Source organism: Dryobates pubescens, chromosome 31 (genome assembly GCF_014839835.1).
Source record: "Dryobates pubescens isolate bDryPub1 chromosome 31, bDryPub1.pri, whole genome shotgun sequence".
In the NCBI taxonomy this organism is placed as follows: Eukaryota; Metazoa; Chordata; class Aves; order Piciformes; family Picidae; genus Dryobates; species Dryobates pubescens.
This window is the reverse complement of record NC_071642.1, coordinates 5,546,890-5,568,909: the sequence shown is the minus strand read 5'-3', so window position 1 is coordinate 5,568,909 and position 22,020 is coordinate 5,546,890. Positions and strand designations below refer to the sequence as shown.

The 22,020-nt window shown below is 60.0% G+C and overlaps 1 protein-coding gene across 4 annotated transcripts; it reads left to right on the top strand.

Annotated features, from left to right (window-relative positions):
* The first annotated feature begins 533 nt into the window (after window positions 1-533).
* Window positions 534-21,065, top strand: MARCHF2 (membrane associated ring-CH-type finger 2). 4 transcript variants are annotated; one of them, XM_054174865.1, is made up of 4 exons: window positions 534-773; window positions 5,827-6,022; window positions 13,501-13,710; window positions 20,929-21,065. In XM_054174865.1, the coding sequence occupies exons 1-4, from the start codon at window positions 598-600 to the stop codon at window positions 20,947-20,949; spliced, it is 603 nt and encodes a 200-aa protein (XP_054030840.1). In that variant the 5' UTR covers window positions 534-597; the 3' UTR covers window positions 20,950-21,065. The 4 variants fall into 4 exon arrangements, with proteins under 4 accessions (XP_054030840.1, XP_054030839.1, XP_054030838.1 ...); XM_054174864.1 differs by having other exon boundaries at window positions 20,893-21,065; XM_054174863.1 differs by lacking the exon at window positions 20,929-21,065 and adding an exon at window positions 19,231-20,469.
* Window positions 21,066-22,020: the final 955 nt, after the last annotated feature.

Below are 22,020 nucleotides of genomic sequence, written 5' to 3'. Positions count from 1 at the left end.
GTTCCATTCCCCCCAGATCTATCACTCCCTGACACCCTAAAAAGTCCCTCCCCAGCTTTCTTCAGATCCTGGAAGGCCACAGTGAGGAGAGGCTTGGAGCCTTCTCCTCTCCAGGCTGAACTGCCCCAACTCTCTCAGTCTGTCCTCAGAGCAGAGCAGCTCCAGCCCTCTGCTCCTCCTCGTGGCCCTTCTCTGGACACCTTGCAGCACCTCCAGAGCCTTCCTGGCACAGAGGCTCCAGAGCTGGGCAGGGTGCTCCAGGTGGGGTCTGGGCAGAGTGGAGCAGAGGGGGAGCATCACCTCCCTTTCTCGCTGGGAAAGGCAAATTTGCAATTCTGACGCTAAATTATGTAAGTAGGACGCTCAGAGCCTTAATTTCATGGTGAGGCAGCCTCGCAAAGCCTGTTAAAGGGGGCAGAGGACTGGCAAAACTTGTGGCTGCTGAGGTCCTGGGGTGCTGCCTGGGGGGGGGGGTGGCAGGCGGGGGGGTGTCGGGCAGCTCGGGGTCCTGGAGTGACTCTCACCAACGGCGCCCTTCCCACAGGTCTCAGTGCCAGCGGCGGCGGTCCCCGGGCGGAGGAGGGAGCCGGAGCTGCCATGACGACCGGCGACTGCTGCCACCTGCCCGGCTCCCTGTGCGACTGCCCCGGCGGCGCCGCCCTGGCCAAGGCGGTGGAGGAGGCGGAGCGGGGCCGGCCGCACTACGTCGCGCAGGTCAGCAGCAAGGACGGGCGGCTGCTCTCCACCGTCATCAAGGCGCTGGGAGCGCAGAGGTGAGGCTGCCCCGGCCGCTGCCCCTTCCCGGCCCGCCGCTGCCCCTTCCCGGCCCGCCGCTGCCCCTTCCCGGCCCGCCGCTGCCCCTTCCCGGCCCGCCGCTGCCCCTTCCCTGCCCGCCGCTGCCCCTTCCCGGCCCGCCGCTGCCCCTTCCCTGCCCGCCGCTGCCCTTCCCTGCCCGCCGCTGCCCTTCCCCGCCCGCCGCTGCCCCTTCCCGGCCCGCCGCTGCCCCTTCCCGGCCCGCCGCTGCCCCTTCCCGGCCCGCCGCTGCCCCTTCCCTGCCCGCCCGTGCTTTGGTTCTTTGCTCTGGCTCTAGGGGTAGAGACGACGACAAAAGTGTGCGGTGGAGGAGGTCAGCAGGGAGCTGCTTGTGGAGGGTGAGATCTCCTTAGCCTGCTCCAGGCTGATCCCCAGCAGTGTGGGCAGCAGGGGCAGGGAGGGGATTCTGCCCCTCTGCTGTGCTCTGCTCGGAGCCCTCCTGCAGTGCTGGGGCAGCTCTGGAGGCACAGGCAGGGACCTGGTGGAGCAGGGCCAGAGGAGCAATGCTGGCAGGGCTGGAAGCCCTCTGCTGGGAGGCCAGGCTGAGAGAGTTGGGCTTGGGCAGCCTGGAGAGGAGAAGGCTCCAGGGAGACCTTCTGGTGGCCTTGCAGTGCTTCAAGGGCTGAGCAGAAAGCTTGGGACAGACTTTGGAGCAGGGCCTGTTGGAACAGGACAAGGGGGGATGGTTTGGAACTAAAAGAGATCAGGAGTGGAGAGAAGGGAGAAATGTTTGACCCTGGGGTGGGGAGAGCCTGTCCCAGGCTGCCCAGAGAGCTGGGAGCTGCCTCACGCCTGGCACCACTGCAGTTCAGGTGGTGTGGGGCTGAGCAGCCTGCTCCAGTTGGGGATGTCCCTGCTGGCTGCAAGGGGGTTGGACTGGATGAGCTGAAAAGGTCCCTTCCCAAACCATCCTTTGATTCTCTGGACTCTGCTCTCTCTCTGGGAGCTCACTCCAGCCACATGCTGGTAGGTTGAGTCTCCTGTGTTCATCAAAGCCCTCCAGGCCTGCAGCCCCTCCAGCAGGAGACATCACAGGCGGCCTCCACCAAGTCCGAGCTGAGCAGCAGTGAGGGTGGGACACTATGCCAGCAGGGGCAGTGCTGCTGTGTTCAGGTTTGGGTGCTTCACTCCCAGCAGGGCATTTAGAGGCTGGATCAGGTCCAGGGAAGGGCAACAAAGTCTGGAGAGCAGGGCTGGGGAGGAGCAGCTGAGGAACCTGGGGGTGTTCAGCCTGGAGAAGAGGAAGCTGAGGGAGACCTCATTGCTCTCTACAGCTCCCTGGCATGGCACCTGGGGCCATGGTTTGGTGGGGTTGGGTTGGTGTTGGACTGGATGGTCTTGGAGGGCTTTTCCAAGCCAAACAACTCTGTGATTCTGTGTTCATGGAGATGCTGAAGAGCTGCAAATGGAGCACAGCTCCTCCTTCAAGGTGGTTGTTGAATAGAGGTGTGGTGTGGATTTGCTGCCCCAAGGAGAGGAGAGTGTTGGTTTGGCAGGAGCTGGCAGTGCCCAGCTATGGCTGGAGAGGATGGGTGGCATCTTCACTCATTCAGGCCCTTCCTGAGGGGACTTTTCTTGTGTGCTTTGAGCTTCCAGAGCAAAGGGCATTTGGCAGCCTTGTTCGGCCCAGCCCCTGGGGCTGCTCAGGGTTTGTGCTCAGATCCTGGCTCACAGCTGCTGTGTTTTCAGTGAATTGGGCCAAACATTGATGAGTGTCAGAGCAGGGACTGCAGGTGTGGGGGAGGGAAGCAGGGGAGCTGGATGAGAACCCAGGCAGACAGCACTGCTGCAGCTGGCAAACATGGAGCAGGTGAAGAGAGGTGTGAGGGAGCTGAGCCTGATCTCAGCGAGGCTGGCTGGAAACTGCAGCTCCTTAAACTTGTGGAGGTGTGAGAACTGGGTGGGATACTGCCTGGGATTACAGGTTAAGGAAAAACACAACAGGATTCCACAGGTGTGACCTGGGCTGTGTTCAGGAGAGTGTGGCCAGCAGGTCAAGGCAGGCTCTCCTCCCCCTCTACCCTGCCCTGGTGAGACCACATCTGGAGTCCAGGTCTGGACTTCTCAGTTCAAGAGGGACAGGGAGATACTGGAGAGAGTCCAGTGGAGGCTGTTGGGATGCTGAAGGGACCAAAACATCTGTGTGATGGGGACAGGCTGAGCCCTGCTGCTGGTCTGTCTGGAGAAGAGAAGGCTGAGAGGAGAGCTGATCAATGTCTATCAATATCTGCAGGGTGGGGGGCAAGAGGAGGCCAGGCTGGGCCAGGTTCTTTTCAGTGGTGCCCTGTGAGAGGACAAGGGGCAGTGAGCACAAACTGGAACCCAGGAGACTCCACCTCAGCATGAGGAAAAAACTTCTTTGGTGTGAGACTGGCAGAGCCCTGGGGCAGGCTGCCCAGAGAGGTTGTGGAGGCTCCTTCTGTGGAGGCTTTCCAGACCCACCTGGATGTGTTCCTGTGTGAGCTGCCCTGGGTGACCCTGTCCTGGCAGGGTGCTGGACTGGATGATCTCTGGAGGTCCCTTTCCACCCCACCCCTCTATGATTCTGTGTCTTCATGAGACTCCAGTTCCTTCTGTTTGATGTCACCAGCACCCAGCAGCAGTGTCACTGTGTGGGAGGTTGTAGAGGTGACACAGAACTGCTTGGGGTTGGAAAAGCCTCCTGAGGTCATCCAGTCCAACCATCAACCAGACCACCATGTCCTCAAGTGCCATGGCCACAGACTAGCCAGGTGTCTCCAGGCTGCTGGGAAGCTGTGTCTGAGGCTGTGTGGGTGGGAGTCTGGCAGCCCCCTCCCCCTCTGCACAGGAAGCAAGGAAAATGGAGCCTGATAAGAAGGAGTTTTGTTCTTGCAGTGTCAGCACATTTTTTCCTCCTGGACTGTTTGTTGGTGGCCAAGGTTATGTGAATGCTCTGGAAATATGAAACTTCTCAGACAGGAAGAGAAGGGATGAGAGCTTACAGATGCTTGCCTTGGGAAATCACAGATGGATGGGAGCAGGGCAGGCTTTTCTGGTCAGGCCCTGGCACTGTGGCTGCAGTTTTGTTGCTGCCATGCAGCACTGAGCTTCAGTGGCAGTGAAGGGTGCAGGGGCACCAAAGAATTCTGAGGAGAAGGCAGTTCTGGAGGACATCTGCCCCAGCCTCCCTTTCAGAGCAAGTCTGACTTCCAAGATGGATCAGACTGCTCAGAGCCTTGTCCAAAGTAGTTTTCAGTGTCTCTGAGGATGGAGTTTCCCCAACCTCTCCACATTCCTGTTGCAGGGATTGTCCCATCATAGAATCAGAGTGTTAGAGGTTGGAGGGGACCTCTGGAGATCATCCAGTCCAACCCCCCTGCCACAGCAGGGTCACCCAGGGCAGCTCACACAGGAACACATCCAGATGGGTCAGGAAAGTCTCCAGAGGAGATTCCACACCCTCTCTGGGCAGCCTGCTCCAGGTCTCCAGCAGTCTCACACCAAAGAAGAGTGAAGAGACCTTAGAAACACCTCCCACCAGCACAGCTTGCTCAAGGCCTCATCCAGCCTGGCCTTCAACACCTCTGGGAAGGGGGCAGCCACAGCCTCCCTGGGCAACCTGTTGCAGTGCCTCCCCAGCCTCACTCTAGAGAATCTTCTTTGTTTCAGTCTAAAGCATGGGCTGGGACTGCTCTGCTGCTGAAGGACTGTGGTGGAGGTCACTTGCTCTGGGGGTGGTGGAAAACATTGTCCTTTACAGGACAAGGAGCAGGAGATAGGAAACAGGACAAGCAAACAAGAGGCTTCAAGTGGAAAGGTTCTTTGTGCAGCTAGAGAAGGTCATTGCTGCAGGAGGACACTGGATGATGCTCTGAGCTGGCCTTGGCTCAGAGGAAAGACTTCAGGTTGTGGTGGGAATTTGTCACATGAATGTGGGCTGACAGACCTGAGCTAATGGTTGCTGGAGCAGCAGCACTGAGAGTCCACAGCCAGTGGCAGCAGTCAGAGGTGTGAGGGAACACCTTGGGAGCAGATGGGTGCTTTGGGTGCCATCAGCAGTGCAGGCCTCTGTGGGAAGACTGCAAGGGCTGCTGGAGGTGTTTGATGCTTCCCTTGATAAGCTTCTCTGGTTCTGTGAACTCCCAAGAGAGTAGATCTTGAGTGTGGTCAAAGAGATTTGAACCTGACAGCCAAGGAGGGGATGAGAAGTGGTTGTTGAGGCACCAAGACCAGCTGAAGGAATGGTCTCTGTGTGGTGGGGTGCAGGTGGGGTGCTGAGGGAGGTCTTGCACTGTAGTGGGCTGAGAACTTTGTCTGGATGAGTGCTTGGCACCTCCCTCCCTCCCTGGAGGCGTCCAAGGCCAGGCTGGATGAGGCCTGGAGCAACCTGGGCTGGTGGGAGGTGTCCCTGCCCATGGCAGGGGGTTGCAGCTGGATGGTCTTTAAGGTCCCTTCCAGGCCAACCCATTCCATGAATCTGTTTTGTGTCCTCAGCTGAGCTGCAGGGACAGCCTGGCTGTGTCTGGGTGCTGCTGTGCCTTGCACTGCTGAGTGCAGGCTGCAGAGGTGGGGTGAGAGCAGGTGGCCACAGGGTAATGTAGCTGTGGCTGCAAACCCCTTGAGTGTCTCCAGGCAGTGTGGATCATCTTGGCCTTGCTTTGGCCTTCTGGGTTTGCATCAGGACTTGGGGCTGGTGCCAGCCTCTGCCTGCTGTGAGTGGAGCTGGAGCCTGTGGGACACACTGGCTGAGGTCCCTTCTTTCACCAGCTGAGCTGGCCAGGCTGATGTGCCAGCTTCTCTTGGGTGCTGTGGTGCTTGTCAGCTTCCCTCCCTGCTGTATTGAACTCAACTGTCCTGGACACCTCCCTGCTGCCCTGGGACTGGTTCCTTGCTCTGCTCTGGAGAGCTGCAGGGCTCCTGCCAGGCTCTGCTATGTGCTGCCTGCTCCTGGGGCGCCCTGCTGGGGCCTGGAGGGGACAGAGGCTGATGCTGGTGTGGCCAAAGGGTTGTGCCTGCTCTGACAGTGACTTCCTTCTGTTTGTCTGCCCCCAGTGATGGTCCCATCTGTCGAATCTGCCACGAGGGTGGAAGTGGGGAGGGGCTGCTGTCCCCCTGCGACTGCACAGGAACGCTGGGCACCGTGCACAAGAGCTGCCTGGAAAAATGGTTGTCCTCCTCCAACACAAGTTACTGTGAGCTCTGCCACACAGAGTTTGTTGTAGAGAGAAGACCAAGGCCTTTGACAGAGGTACCTCTTTCCTCCTGCCTCGCTTCCATTTGCTTGCCATTTGAGAGCCGGTGCCGGATGTGCTCTGCTGTCCTCCTGGCTCTCTGCTCCTCCTCGCAGTACCTCCAGCACTCACTAGCAGCATTTGGCCAGAGGGCTCTATCAGACCAGTGCTGCCTCAGTGCCCCTCAGTGCTGCTCTGTGCCCCTCAGTGCTCCTCAGTCTTGGCACTTTTCTCCCACCTAAAAAGGCTTTGACCCAAACCTCAGGTGGTTGTTTCAGAGGCTGGAGCTCACTGCTCTAACACATCTGGGAGGTGTCTCTTGGCTTTGGATCACACTGCAGACCTGCCCAGTGCCAGGGAGCTTGCTGGGGCTTGTGCTGGCCAGGTGTGGAGTGCAGGTCTCAGATGTTTTAGCTTGAGGCAGTGAGGTGTTGATGGCCAGCAGCAAACATCTGGAAGTGTGCTTAGCCCTGGCTCCCAGAGGCTGTAGCAGCTCCTAACAAGGACAGGCCTGGAAAACTGCTCTCTTGGCTAAAAGCTCCTAAGGCAGAGTGTACTGGGGGGGGACTTCTCCTCTGACACTGACTGCTGTGGCTCCAGCAGGCAGGAGGAGCTTGCTGGGACAGTGTGACATGGAAGTCCTCTGGGCCCAGGAGTCAGTGTCATTTTCCCTGGGAGCTGTTGCAAACCCTCTGAGCCTCTGCAGCACCACAGTCTGTGCCTGTCAGCAGCAGTGACCATGACTCTGCTTCCCCTCCTGGGTCCCTTTGGGGCCAGCTGACAGAACTTGGCCATGTTCAGAAGTGCCCTTAGTGCAGAGCCCTTCTGAGAGGGCTGGTGGTGCTTTGCCAGCTCGCTGGCACTGCCCATCAATGCCCTGTGTCTGACCCTGGTGCAATCCCAGCCCCATGCCAGCCTGGGCTGCAGCTCCTCAGCAGATGCTTTAGGGAAGTGTCATCCCCAGGCTGCTCAGCAGCTTCTGAGAGGAGCCAGGGAGAGAGGCTGCTGAGTCACTGGAAATGACACAGTTCCCTCAGTGCTTATCTGAGAGCTTCTCTGCTCCTTTGGGCTGGGGAGGGTGGTGAAGCTTTCAGGGGGTGATGCCTGGCCAGGAGTGGAGCTGCTCAGTGGCTCAGGTTCAGATCTGGTCAGGTCACACTGGGAAGTCAAACCAGAAACTGGTGAGCAGAGGAGGATGGATGGGATGGGGTCTGGGCAGGAGGCAGGAGCATGCTTCAGGGCATCAGAGAATCCTTTGGGTTGGAAAAGCCCTTTCAGGTCACCCAGCCCAGCCATTCTCTAACTGCCAAGGCTGGGGCTGAACCATGGCCCTCAGCACCTTTGCAGCTTTGAAACACCTCCAGGCATGGGGATTCAGCCACCTCCCTGGAGACTTTATTCTACTCCTTGAGAGCCCTTGCAGTGAAGAAGTTTCTTCTAATGTTCAACCTAAGCCTTCCCTGAGGAACCTGAGGCCATTTTGTCTTGCCCCATCCCTGTTCCTAGGGAGCAGAGCCCAACCCCCACCTCACTGCAGCCTCCTCTCAGGGAGCTGTAGAGAGCAAGGAGGTCTCCCTCAGCCTCCTCTCCTCCACACTGCCCACCCCCAGCTCCCTCAGCTGCTCCTCCCCAGCCCTGTTCTGCAGACCCTTCCCCAGCTTTGTTGTCCTTCTTTGGACCTGCTCCAGCACTTCAGTGTCCTTCTTGGAGTGAGGGCACAGAACTGAGCCCAGGATTTGATCTGGCCCAGGCTGTCCAGGCAGCCTAGCTGTCCTCTGCTCCTCCTCTCTATGTGACCACCATGAAGCCCCCAAGAGAATTGGGTGACACTGCCTGCTGATGCTTTTCCTCACAGGAGACAGCAGCTGGCTCTGGCTGCTCTGCTCTGTCCTGCTTTGCTAGCCTGGGAAGACTTGGAGCTGGTCATAGTGGCTGCAGTGGGCACTGGGCACCCCTCTGGACACTGGGCAGCAGGCTCTCTTGTCACAGGTCCCAGTGACCCCTGTGGGAGTGGGCCATCAGCCCTGTGAAAGCCAGCTCTGTGTGTCTGCAGAGCCCTGGGAGGGAGAGAGGCTGAGAGCTGACTCTGGCCTAGCCCCAGCGCCCTGGGGAAGCTGAAGGCCTTCTGGGGAAGCTGTGGAAAGTTCTTGGAAGTCAGGAAATGGCACAACCCAAATGGCCTCAATTTTTGCTTCAGTCCTCTTGTCTGTCTGCATCACAGCATGGCCACAGGCTGTGCTTGCCAGGGAGGGAGATGCCTGCTTCCTGACTTTGTCCTGCAAACCCAACTGAGTGCAGAGGTTGCCTCTTCAGAAGGGAGAGACTGACCCTCCAGGAAGGCCTGGGCAGGCTGCAGGAGTGGGCTAGCAAGAGCCTTAGGAAGTTCAGTGGGGTCTTGCACGTGGAATACACCACCCAGGAGTACTCAGCCTGGGATCCACCTGGCTGGAGAACAGCCCTGTGGGAAGGGACCCCCTGTGGGGATCTTGGTGGACAGCATGAGTGAGCAGAGAGCTGCAGGGGCAAAGAAAGCCAGCAGGGTGCTGAGCTGCATCCCCAGCAGAGGTGAAGTCCTTGTCCCACTCTGCTCAGCACTGCTCAGCCCACACCTGGAGCACTGGGTGCAGGTTTGGTCCCTGCTGTACAAAACAGATGCAGACAGGCTGGAGAGTGTCCAGGGGAGGGCCAGGAGCTCTGCCAGGTGAGGAAAGGCTGAGAGCTGAGGCTGTTCAGCCTGGAGGAGGGAAGGCTCAGGGGAGACCTTCTCACCAGGGACCAGGACATGAAGGGTGGCAGCCAAGAGGGTGGAGACTCCCTGTGTGCAAGGAGTGCCAGGAGCAGAGCAGGGGAGGTGGGGACAAGGTACTGCTGGGGAGATTGCCATGGGACTGCAGAGGAAAATGTTTCCTCATGAGCTCAGCTGGGCACTGGAATCCTCTCCCAGGGGAAGTGGAGGATTCCCTACCCTGGGCAGCTTAAGCCTCAGCTTGGCAGGGTGCAGGGCCAGGACCTTGCAGCTGCACTGACACCTGGAAAGGTTGCACCAGATGAGCCCTGGGGTCCCTTCCAAGCTGCTATTGTGGGATTCCCTCATTCCTCTGGGATTCTCACTGCTGGGACATCTGAGTGCTTTGCAAACAGGAACTCAGTTTTGCAGCCTCCTGCAGAGAGGGAAAGCAGCAGGGACTGAAGAGCATTGCTGAGCAGCTCTGGGGTTGTGTTGTCCTTGAGCAGCCTCTGCTTTGTGTGTGGGCAGTGTGAAAACAGCAGCAGGGCTGCTGCCAGCCTGCCTGAGCTCTGCCCCTGGAGCAGGGCACTCAGCTGAGCCTGGAGCAGCTCTGGCAGCCACAGGCTGGAGATCTCCTGCAGCTCAGCCTAGTTCAGTTATTTTTTAACTAAGCTGGTTGCAAGCTGGATAAAAACAGCCCACAAAAGGCTTTTGTAACTGCTTGGCTGTGAGATGGAGCTGGGGCTGTCAGGGGGCTCTGATCCTGCAGGTGAAGCTGGACAGCAGAGCTGCAGCCCCAGGTGGGTCCTTAGCCAGGGCTGTGAGCTGCCTGTGCTGGGGCAGCACAGAGTGGCCTCTGCTTGGCTCCCTGGAGCGGCCTCCAGCACAAGAGGGTTGTGGAGTGAGGCTCTCAGGCGAGGAGAGTGAGATGGCCAAGCCCTGAGGGAGGGCTTCTTTGCCAGCACCTGATGTTCCTGCCCCAGTGCTGGCTCAGTGTGCAGCCAGGGGTGTGCAGGAGAGGCAGCTGCAGCCAGCAGGCTCTGGCCAGCATGGTGCTGGGGTCAGACAGTGCAAAGCTGCTGTGTTCCCTTCAGCAGCAGACATGCAGGGGAGATACTCATCCCTGGAGCTGCAGGGCACTCAGGTGCTTCAGTCTGGGGTCCAGTGATAGGCACAGGGAATGCATCAGTGCCCAGGACTCATCTTCAGGAGACATCTGGCTCTGCTGCCCAGAGCAGCACAGCCTTTGGAAGTGAAGCATCACCTGAGGCTGGAGAGCTGCCTCTGGTCACACAGATCAGGGTTGGGTTGGTTGGGCCTCAGTTTTACATCTTAAATTTGCCTCAGCCAAACTTTGTCCTTTAAAGTCCTGTAGTGTATGGAGGGATGGGAATGCTTTCTGTGATCAATCAGTTCATGCCTGCCTCCTTAGAAACAGCATCACAGAATCACTGTGCTTGGGAAAGTCCCTCAGGAGCACCTGGCTCTGCCAGGGTCACTACTGCTCCTTGAGCACCCTCAGGGAGTGTTGTGGCTTAACCCTACCCAGCTGCTCACTCACTCCTCCCTGGTGGGATGGGAGAGAGAATCAGAAGAGAACAAGTGAGGAAAGTCCTGGGTCCATGGCCCTTCAGCACCTGGAGCTCAGCTGCTCAGCATCCCACAGCTGTGGGGCCAAGGAATGAGCTTCCTTCCACAGCCCTGCTCATGCTCAGGGGAGGAACACCTGGAACAGAAGTGTGGCTGTACCTGGAAGCTCTTTGGACAAGTTTGCTTCCCCTGCATGAGGCAGTTTCAGGGCCCAGCTTGCCAAGGTGCTGGGCCAGCTCATTTAAACTATTCTTACCCTGAAAGCTTGGCCTGGATGGTCCTTGAGGTCCCTTCCAACCTGGTATCCTGTGAGCCTATGAACCTTCTTGCTGCACAAGCAGAGAGGGTGGCTCCAGCAGGGTGTTCTGGGAGCCAGCTCACAGCCAGAGCTCTCTGCACTCTCCCTGTGGCCTCACACACGACTGCAGCATGCAGGCAGCTGGGTTTGGCCTTGGCTTTGGCCTGGAGGCAGCCCAGGCTGTGCTTTGCTGCTTCCCCATGTTTGCTTGGCAGCTTTGCCTTGCTCCACCTGCCTGAGCAGGCCTGGGGTTGCTGGCAGGATTTGTTTCCAGCCCCTGTGTGCTGAGGTGCTGCTGTGGCAGAGCCCTGGGGGTGCTCCACTGTGCTCCCTTGTCACTCTCAGTGCACTCTGGCAAAGCAACTCCACTGCTCCAAGAGGAAATCCCTCTGCTTCCTGCCTTGACGTGCTTGGCTCCCGTCCTGGGGAGGAGGAAGGAGTTTCAGAGGTCACAAGGAATATAAATAGCCCCAGATGCAGCCCAACACCTATCTGCCTCCAGTCCCAGGGGTTCTTACTGTACAAGGGTCAAAAGTGACCCAAGCTGTCCCCTCCTCTGTCCTGGCCAGCTCAGTGTCCCATCTTAGGTGTCTGCAGAGCACCCTGCTGCCGTGGCTCTGACCTCCTCTGCCACACTGCTGGTCCTTACCTACATATCACAGAATGGTTTGGGTTGGGAGGGAGAGACTCTGCTGAGACTCTTTGTGCTCCACAGCTGGCAGACACAGGCAGCAGCGTGCCCTGGGCTGGGTGGCAGTGGCCTCCCTGCCAGCTACTTGCTGCTGAGAGGCATTTAGCATCCTAAAACAGTTTGGGTGGAAAGGGACCTCCAAAGCTCAGCCAGTCCAACCCCTCTGCAGTCAGCAGGGACATCCTCCACCAAATCAGGTTGCCCAGAGCCCTGTCCAGCCTCACCTTGAGTATCTCCAGGGATGGAGCCTCAACCACCTCCCTGGGCAGCCTGTTGCAGTGTTCCAGCAGTCTCCTGCTGCAGAACTTGTTCCTCACATCCAGTCTCAATCTGCTCTGCTCTAGTTTGAAGCCATTGCCCCTGGTGCTGTCCCTGCAGGCCTTTGGGAATAGTCTCTCCATCCTTCATGTAGGTCCCCTTCAGGTCCTGGAAGCCTGCTGTAAAGTCATTGCCACCTCCTCTTCCCTTGCCCAGATTTACCACTTCCCCTTTCTCTTTCCCATTCCAACAGAAGCTGTCACCTCTCCTCACCCTGCCCTCAGCCCTCTGCCCTGTCTCTCTGCACACCTCTCTCACAGTTAGTTCTGCACCACTGTGTCTGGGCCAACCCCTCCTGCTTGTCCTCCTGGCCAGCCATGCCCTCAGCTTACCTGGGCTCTGTTTTGACTGGTGTGGCCTCATTCCTTTCTTGCATACCTGCCCCCACCCCCCTCCTTCACTCTCTTTGCACTGTGTCTGAAGGAGCCTTCTGTGCACAGCTCTGATGGTTCCCTTTTCATGCTGCCTGTTCACAAGTGAGCAGCCTGCTCCCAGGCTGGCTGTGGGGACACCTGGGGACACCCTGCCCTGTGGGGATGTGGAGTCAGGCTGAGGGAGTTGGGGTTGTTCAGGCTGGAGAAGAGAAGGCTCTAAGGAGACCTAACTGTGGCCTTCCAGGATCTGAAGAGGGCTACATGAAAGCTGGGGAGGGACTCTTGAGGGTGTCAGGGAGTGATAGGACTGGGGGGGGATGGAGCAAAACTAGAAGTGGGGAGATTCAGATTGGATGTTAGGAAGAAGTTCTTCCCCATGAGGGTGGTGAGAGCCTGGCACAGGCTGCCCAGGGAGGTGGTGGAAGCCTCATGCCTGGAGGTGTTTGCAGCCAGGCTGGAGGTGGCTGTGAGCAACCTGCTGTGGTGTGAGGTGTCCCTGCCCATGGCAGGGGGGTTGGAACTGGCTGAGCCTTGAGGTCCCTTCCAGCCCTGCCAGCTCTGTGATTCTCTATTCCCTGCCCTGGCTGTGCCTTTTTTTACCACATTCTCCAATTTTCTGTTATTTTGATTAAAAAAGTAAATACTGCTGACCAAGAGCAGGATCCTTGTGCAGGGCAGAAGGAAGGAGCCAGCAGCCCAGCATGCAGAGGAGCTGGGCATGGGTAGGAACCACAGCTGCCTGCTTGTCTAAAAAAGGAAAGGGAAGGCTGAAAATAGCAGAATCCCAGGAAAAGTGGAACAATTGCTGCTGTCCAAGTCGAGCATCTGAAGTGAACCCAGGCTGGAACCAAGCTGGGGCTGCTACAAGTGGTGAATGGTTTGAGACTGACTGTGGAAGGCCAGCTGCTGCAGGTCTGAGAGCTGCAGGAGGGAAGGGCCTGCAGAGCCTCCTGCTGAGGCAGAGCAAGGTGCAGAGCCTGCAGGTGCTGCATGTCCTACTGCCTTGGGAGCAGCAAGGCAAAGCTGGAAATGGGAACACACCAGGACAGGCTCTGTGCTGGTCCTGGCAGCTCTCTTCTGCCTGCAGTGTGGTGCCAGCAGATGCCACCAGCAGTGGGCAAAGGTCTCTGAGGTTTGGCAGTCGTGGGGGGGCAGTTTTCAGCAGCTGTGTCTGTGTGGCTCATCCCTTCAGGGCCCCACTGGGATATGTCCACTCTCAATCTCTCCTTTCCCAGCTCAAAGCCATTGTCCCTTGTCCTGGCACTCCCAGCCCTGTCAAAAGTCCCTCCCCAGCTTTCTCCAGGCCTCTCTCCCCTGCCCACATTGGTTACAGGCATGCTGGGCACTGCCTGGCTCTGCTTGCTGGGAAGGGTTTTGTCAGCTGAACGCCTGCTGCGGGGCATCTGTGAGTGCTTCCCAGCACAGCAGCCACACTGTATGCCCCGTGTGCCCCCGGTGCCCGTGGTGAGCGCGGTCTCTGTGCCTTCCCCCGGCAGTGGCTGAAGGACCCCGGGCCGCGCAGCGAGAAGCGGACGCTCTTCTGCGACATGGTTTGCTTCCTCTTCATCACTCCCCTGGCCGCCATCTCGGGCTGGCTGTGCCTGCGGGGGGCGCAGGACCACCTGCAGTTCAACAGCCGGCTGGAGGCCATCGGCCTCATCGCCCTCACCATTGCACTGTTCACCATCTACGTCCTCTGGACGCTGGTAAGTGCCAGGCTGCGGCCGGCGCCTCCCGCCCGGGCAGAGGGGAGCGCGGTGCCCCCCTCCTGCCTGCCTTCAGGGGCATACCCTGGGCTCCTTTGGGGGCAAACCCTGGGCTCCTTTGGGGGCAAACCCTGGGCTCCTTTGGGGGCAAACCCTGGGCTCCTTCGGGAGCAAACCCTGGGCTCCTTTGGGGGCAAACCCTGGGCTCCTTTGGGGGCAAACCCTGGGCTCCTTTGGGGGCAAACCCTGGGCTCCTTCGGGAGCAAACCCTGGGCTCCTTCGGGGGCAAACCCTGGGCTCCTTTGGGGGCAAACCCTGGGCTCCTTCGGGGGCAAACCCTGGGCTCCTTCGGGGGCAAACCCTGGGCTCCTTCGGGAGCAAACCCTGGGCTCCTTTGGGGGCAAACCCTGGGCTCCTTTGGGGGCAAACCCTGGGCTCCTTTGGGGGCAAACCCTGGGCTCCTTCGGGGGCAAACCCTGGGCTCATTTGGGGGCAAACCCTGGGCTCCTTCGGGAGCAAACCCTGGGCTCCTTTGGGGGCAAACCCTGGGCTCCTTTGGGGGCAAACCCTGGGCTCCTTCGGGGGCAAACTCTGGGCTCCTTCGGGGGCGAACCCTGGGCTCCTTCGGGGGCGAACCCTGGGCTCCTTTGGGAGCAAACCCTGGGCTCCTTCGGGGGCAAACCCTGGGCTCCTTCGGGGGCAAACCCTGGGCTCCTTCGGGGGCAAACTCTGGGCTCCTTCGGGGGCAAACCCTGGGCTCCTTCGGGGGCAAACCCTGGGCTCCTTTGGGAGCAAACCCTGGGCTCCTTTGGGGGCAAACCCTGGGCTCCTTTGGGGGCAAACCCTGGGCTCCTTTGGGGGCAAACCCTGGGCTCCTTCGGGGGCAAACCCTGGGCTCCTTCGGGGGCGAACCCTGGGCTCCTTCGGGGGCGAACCCTGGGCTCCTTTGGGAGCAAACCCTGGGCTCCTTTGGGGGCAAACCCTGGGCTCCTTCGGGGGCAAACCCTGGGCTCCTTCGGGGGCAAACCCTGGGCTCCTTCGGGGGCAAACCCTGGGCTCCTTCGGGGGCAAACCCTGGGCTCCTTCGGGGGCGAACCCTGGGCTCCTTTGGGGGCAAACCCTGGGCTCCTTTGGGGGCAAACCCTGGGCTCCTTCGGGGGCAAACCCTGGGCTCCTTCAGGGGCAAACCCTGGGCTCCTTCGGGAGCAAACCCTGGGCTCCTTTGGGGGCAAACCCTGGGCTCCTTCGGGGGCAAACCCTGGGCTCCTTCGGGAGCAAACCCTGGGCTCCTTCGGGGGCAAACCCTGGGCTCCTTTGGGAGCAAACCCTGGGCTCCTTCGGGGGCAAACCCTGGGCTCATTTGGGAGCAAGCCTTCACAGTATAACTAAGGTTGGAAGAGGCCCCAAGGATCATCGAGTCCTTGGGCTCCTTCTCTTCAACATCCATTTAATTACCTTCCAGTGGAGCTGCTGAGGATGAGCAGCCGCTTCCTGAGCAGCTGCCTGCCAGGCTGAGCCGGGAGCCCTGCTCCTGGGCTGACATCTGCTTGGGCACCGGTGTGGCTGAGCCTGGGTGGGGAGGCCCAACCCAGTTGTGCTGCCTGTTCCTGTTTGAGATGATACACAAACCTGGGTGGTTTAGGAGGAAATCTGGAAACCATTTGGCCCCTGAGCAATCTGCCATCATCTGCTGCCCTGCTTTGTGCTGCCCAGCACAGGTCCCTGCCCACGGGAGGGGCATGGTGGCTGCTGGGGGCTCTGTGGCCTACCACTAAATCATCTCCTCCCAGTGTCTGGAAGGTGGCAGTGGCACAGGGGGAGTGCAAAGAGCACTGGCCCTGGGGCTTCTCCCTCTCCTTGGGGTTTTGGACTTGAGCCCTTAGCCAAGGCTGGGAGAGCAGCCTGCCCTGCTGGGACTGGTGGCTGGTGGGAGGCTGCACCTGGCACTGTCAGGGTGCTGCACTGATCCATGCTGGGAAGGAGCTTCCTGCAGGTGCCTCGCTTGGCATCTTTTTGGACATGCTGCACCAGGCAGCCAGGAGCTTGCAGCCTGAGGCAAGTCCAGAAGAGCAGGAAAGCAAAGGTGGCTGAGGTGTGTAACACAACTGTGAGTGGTCCCAGCTGAGAGGCCTGGGGCGCAGTGGGGCTGGGGAGCAGCTCCCTGCCCTGCCACTCCCAGAGCCCTGAGGGCTCCCCAGCCCTGCTCACTGTGGAGGCTCTCAGGCCAGGGCCTTGCCTCTGCTTCCCATTCCCTTCTTTCCTGTTCTGTTGCCAGGAGGATTTCTGGGCTGGGATCTCTGCTGTTCAGTGCCCTGGGTGTGCTCACACCCTGTGGATCCTTTCCCAGCTGCCTGCTGGAGGGAAAGAGTGCAGGGGCTGGAGGGAAGGAGTGCAGGGGCTGGAGAAGGCATAGTGGGACCCCAAAGCGTTGTGTGGGCAGTAGAAGTGCCACAGCCCATTCCCTGCCACGCTCTGATCCCAGAGGTCAGCTGTCCCTGGAGTTAGGACGTTCCAGACTCGGGTGCCAGGGGAGCTGGTGCCACAGCCTTTGCTGTGGGGGTGCCTGCAGTGGAAGCCTCTGATTGCTGCCACAGCCCACACATGCCCAGGGAGCTGGGGAGGAAATTCTGCATAAGTTCATTTGTGTGGAAAGCCCCAAGATAAAAGTGGAAACCTTGAGGAAGTGCTTCTGTCCTCCCTGTCCCAGGACTGCTCCAGAGGAGCTGGAAATCTGCAGGAAATGAGAAAATGTTGGGGGTTTTATTGTGAAATGCCAAGTCCTGGCTAAAATGGGCTCAGTTCTGCTGTGCTCATGTTCCCCTGAGCAGAGGAGGACACGAAGTGAAGGCCCTGGGTTCACATTTACTGTCCTCAGCTGCAATTCCTCCTTGCCTGCTGCCAGCAGGGCTGGTGGGTGGCTGGGTGGTGATGGCTGCAATCGGGGTGAGGATTGCAAGAGAGGGCTGTGGCCAAGCTTGCAGCTCCTTCCTGTGGAGCAGCCTTCCTGGAAGTTTGCACCATCAGCTCCCCATTCACAGGCTGCCTGTGAAGGCTGCAAGATGCCTCTGCTGCTGCTTCATCAGCAGACAGCTTTATTCCCACAGCTGTCCCTCAGCAACAGGAAGAGGGGAGGGAATTACCTCCAAGCCATGGCAGGGCTCCATTTCTCACAGCAGCTGGCTGAGACCCATTCAGAGCAGGGGTGCTGGTGTTGCCCTCTCAGATGCCCTTCCTGGGGCTCCTGGCTTGCCAGCTAAACGTTTCCTGTGCTTGGGGAGAGGCTGAAAGCGTTCAGAATTGCATTGCCTTACTCACCATTTCTAGGAAAATAAATAGGAGGGGAAATATCTGCAGCTTCTCTTCCTCCCCCAAGACGTCCTGGAGGAGTTGAATTTCAGAGCTAAAGAACCAGCAGGAGGAGAGAAGGTCTCTGGTGGTGTTGATGTGAGGTCTCTGGTGGTGTTGATGTGAGGAGGTCTCTGGTGGTGTTGATGCTCAGGACGGGGCACAGCAAGGAGCCAGCTGGCTGGGGAGCCCGGCTCGGAGCGCCCCCTCCAGGGCTGCTCTGGAACTGCAGAGGCCAGCTCCTGCCTCTGGGCCAGGCTGCCTCAGGTCCCCTTCAGCCTTTGCATCCTCTCCTCTCCCCCCTCCATCCTCTCCCAGGACCCAGCGCTGTCAGGAGAAATGAGCCCAACCGCTGCCCTGTTGTTGCAGGCAAAGGAGAGGAGGCTTTTGCAGCGGGCAGAGGGTCCACCAGGGTCTGTGAGGTGGCAGGAGGCTGGCCCAGCCGAGAAACCCTCCTTGTGCCCGGGCAAGGTGCTCGCTTCAGCCCAGCTGTGGTGCATGGCTAGGGCAAAGGGGATCGCCTTGTGGTTCCTCCCAACCTGGGACCCAAACCCAGCTGAGCAGACTCTGTCCTGGTGCCAGAGGGCCCCTTTGCCAGGCCTGCTCAGCCTGGTCTCTGCCTTGGCACGTGGCGGGTGCCAGGAGGGCGCTGCCGGAGCAGGACTCTGCCAAGAGCACGCGGAAGGGGTGGCTGCACCTCACGACCCTCTGTGGGCTGCGGTAGGGGGGGTGGCAGCTTGGTAACCTCCCTGCTGCCTCGCCCCCTGCCAGGTGTCCTTCCGCTACCACTGCCAGCTGTACTCCGAGTGGCGCAGGACCAACCAGAAGGTGCGGCTGATGCTCCCGGCCTCGCGGAGCCCCCACCCCGTGCCACACTCCCTCCTCTCTGCCAAGCTCATCAAGAAGGCTGCAGATGAAACCAGCGTCTGAGCCGTCCCGCGGGCACCGCACCCCAGGGGCACCGCACCCCAGGGGCACCGAACCCCGCGGGCACCGCACCCCAGGGGCACCGCACCCCGCGGGCACCGCACCCCGCGGGCACCGAACCCCGCGGGCACCGAACCCCGTGGGCACCGAACCCCGCGGGCACCGCACCCTAGGGGCACCGAACCCCGCGGGCACCGCACCCCAGGGGCACCGAACCCCGCGGGCACCGAACCCTGCGGGCACCGCACCCCGTGGGCACCGCACCCCGCGGGCACCGCACCCCGCGGGCACCGCACCCCAGGGGCACCGCACCCCGCGGGCACCGCACCCCGCGGGCACCGCACCCCGTGGGCACTGCACCCCAGGGGCACCGAACCCCGTGGGCACCGCACCCCAGGGGCACCGCACCCCGCGGGCACCGCACCCCGTGGGCACCGCACCCCAGGGGCACCGAACCCCGTGGGCACCGCACCCCAGGGGCACCGCACCCCGCGGGCACCGCACCCCGCGGGCACCGCACCCCGTGGGCACTGCACCCCAGGGGCACCGCACTCCGCGGCTGCCAGGCCCAGGGCAGCCCCTGGCCCGGGCACAGCCACGAGGGTCGAGTGCCCCCCACGCACGCAGGGGACGCGGCAGCCGTGGGGGCACAGGGGAGGAACCATCCCACCCGAGGGGACTTTGTGCTCAGCACCTCCTTTGTGCGGTGCCAAAAGGTGCCCAAGCTGTGCCACGTGGAGCGGCTGGCAGCAGGGGCCCGTCTGCAGGGACGCTTTGCTGTGCCCGGGCAGCACGGGTGGGAGGGGCTGCAGCTCCATCTCTCTGTCTCCAGACAAGATTACTCTTTGATGGCCATGCAGGTTGTGTCCCAGCCCCCGGCATTGATGTTCTAAGCTTCAGTCTAGGAGCTGGCAGCCTGATCTCATTCCGAGGTTACCTCTATGCCTTTTCTCCAAGCAAGCAGACAGAGAACACTTCTCATCCACCCAGCTCCAGAGCCTCCTTCTCCTTTGCACTACATTGGTTCTGATAATCCTGCAGCAGCCTTTCCCTTCGTGGTGTTTCTGTCCTTCCTACAACCTTCTGTGGTTTTAATCATTATTCCAGTCCCAGAAGGAGTCCAATGACATCACCCCCAGTGCAGACGTTTTGGATGTGCAGTACTCTAATGCTGAGGGTTTCAGAAGTGGCACCATGAGAACATGGCCTCCTGTGCAGACCTGAGCTCACTAAAGCCTTTCCCTGCAGGTCCTGGCTCATCCCCAGGATCTGGATGCTCTCAGCTCTTGCTGTGTCTGGCAAAGGTTGATGGAGGCCCTGGGGGTGAGCAGCGATGGCTCCTGCTGGCTAAAGCTACCTTTGCCTTTTGCTTTGGCAGGATGCAGAAGGGAGTTTTGCTGAGCCCCAAAGCTTGGAGTCTCTGCTGCTGTCCTTTTCACCACCTTGAGGCTGGCCCTCTCCTAGCGATGGTCACACCACACCTTGGGGACAGGCCCTGCTGTCCTGGCTGTCCCCCACATGCTTGATTTGCACATTCCTGGGCAGCAGCTTGAGGAGCTGCTGTGGTTTGGTTTGGCCCTGAGGCTCTGCCTGCCTGTTTTGTGTCCTCCAGGGAAACATCCCAGGGCTGCTGGTTCCCAGAGAGCAGGCTCCGGGTCCCTTCTGCGGGGCCTGCATTGTCCTTCCTCCTCCCTTCACTCATCTGCATTCCCAGCACCTCCAGCTAAGAGCCCCTCTGTCCTGCAGTGCCAGTCTGCAATGTCCATGCTTGGTGCTCTGCTCCCCTGAGCCCTGTGAGTGGAGCAGGCCCTAAGGACACCAGGGCTGGCACTGCCCTGGTCCTCGCTCCTGCCATGGTGAGGGTGGGGAGCAGAGAGGAGGCAGGCTGCAAAGTGCCCATGGCTTTGCAGGGGTGTGGCAGTCACACCATGCCCCTCTGCTCTGCTGAGCCCAGGGGGATCAGTCCAACCCCTGCTGGAGCAAGACCTGAACAGCTTCCATCCCAAGCACCATGTGCCCTTCCCTCTGCTTTCCAGCTGCAGAGCAGGATGCTGCTCCCTCCCTGGCCCTAGGCTGGAAATTGCTGATGGCAGGAGCAGCAAGGGCCAGGGCCCTATCGCTCCCAGCAGGATTGCTCCAGCCCTGGGGTCTGTCTGTGCTCTTTTCCTCCATCTCCTGCCCAGGGCTCTCAGTGACAGCCCAACACACTTTGCAGCAGCCTCTCTCTGCCCAGCTGTGGGCTGGCCCAAGCTGGTCTCTGTTCTGAGCATGAAGGTCTCCTCTGATCATGGTCTGTGTGTCCTCCGCTGCAGCCAGGCTGTGCATCTCTGCTGCCCTCTGCCAGCCTCCCTGCCTGTCCCTTCCCTTCTGCCATGTATCTGTCCATGGGCACCTTCCCTTTTCCCTGTTGTGCAGGGATGACTGCCCTGTGTTCCTGGAGGTTTTGCAGGGCAGAGAGGCCTCTTTAGCCCAGCTCTGGTTCTGCTCCCTGCAGGAGTGTCCTGCTTCCAGTCAGCTTGTGCAGGGGAGCTGCTCCATCCACATGCCCCTTCCCATGGCAGCGAGGGCTGCACCACTGCTCTGTGCCTTGTCCTGGGTCCCCTTTCCTTCAGGCCCTCCCCAGCAAACCCCCTGTCACCAGGACATTCCCAGTGAAGAAGAAGGTGGGTGGTGGTTTAACCTTCCCAGCCCTGACTGCCTCCCAGGAGCTTGGTCTTGCAGCAGGTCCGGTGGTGGTGGCAGGCAGTGAGGGCTGTGCACTCCCACCCCACACCTCCCTCGCCAGGGCTCCCTGGTCAGGAAGCTCACTCCTAGCCCAGACATGAAACTCTGAGAGGCAGAAGTCCCTGGCTGGGAGCAGCTGGGGCCTGGCCCTGTGCTTCACTCTCAGCTGCGTTGTCACTGTCATAGCTGCCAACCATTGGAGCTGTCCATGTGTCCCTGCAGAGCCCAACAGCGACTCCTTGAGCCTTCTGCTGCTGCCCAGAGGAGGAGTCCAGCTGGTGGATGTGGGAGCTCCGTGTCTCTGACCCTCCACCCTCCAGTGTCCTGGGGAAACTGTGCAATTCTGTAAATAAAAGGGAGACAAACTCTGGGCTGCTGTCTCCTTACTGGAGGGGAGGAAGCAGCAAGAATCCCCTGCTGCCTTCCCAGCATACTGTGGGCAGTTTTCCAGACCTCCCAGCAGAGCTGGCAGAAGGTCTCTGAGCCAAACCTGGACAACACCCAGGACTGTTTGTGGGCAAGGTCCTCTTGTCTGTGCACAGAAACCTCCCTGGTGTGAACCAAGCAAGGAGGTGGTGTTCAGGCCAGGGGGGGTCCATTTGGCCTCCCCAGAGGATGGATGTGGGGCTGCTTGGAGCAATCCCAGCGCTCCCTGTGATGCAGCCCCTCAGAGGTCCCCACTGCTGTCTGCTGGGGCTACCCCAGACTCTGTCCTTTGCTTCAGCGTGGTGGGAGGTGCTGGACCAGTCTGTTCTCATCCAAGCCCCAGCAAGGCCTTGGGTGCTGTGTCTGAGGCTACAGCACATGAGAGCCGTTGGTGACTGGGGCCAGAGAAGCCTCTCCATGCTCCTGGGGCACAGTGCAGCTAGGAGCCACCTGGGGCCAGCACCACAGCAGGGTGGTGTGGGGCAGGACTTCTGCCCAGGGCTGGCTCTGGCATCTCAGAGCAGAGGCACAAACACACTTTGGCTGCCTTTCCATGGGGTGTAAGGACACCCAGCAGGAACCCCCAGCACCTCCTGCATCCCAGCCCAGCCTTCAGCTTCTGGATGTGGGCTGGACATTGGACCTGTGCTGAGAGCCTGGTTAGGCTGTGCCACTTTGGAAGTGAGGGTTGGAAATCAAAACATCCCAGATGGGTGGGGTTGGAAGGGACCCCTGGAGCTCAGCTAATCATAGAATGATAGAATCATTGAGTCGTTTGGGTTGGAAAAGCCTGCCAAGGTCATCCAGTCCAACACCAACCCAGCCCCGCCATGGGCACCAAACCATGGCCCCAGGTGCCATGGCCACAGGGTTCTGGAACAGCTCCAG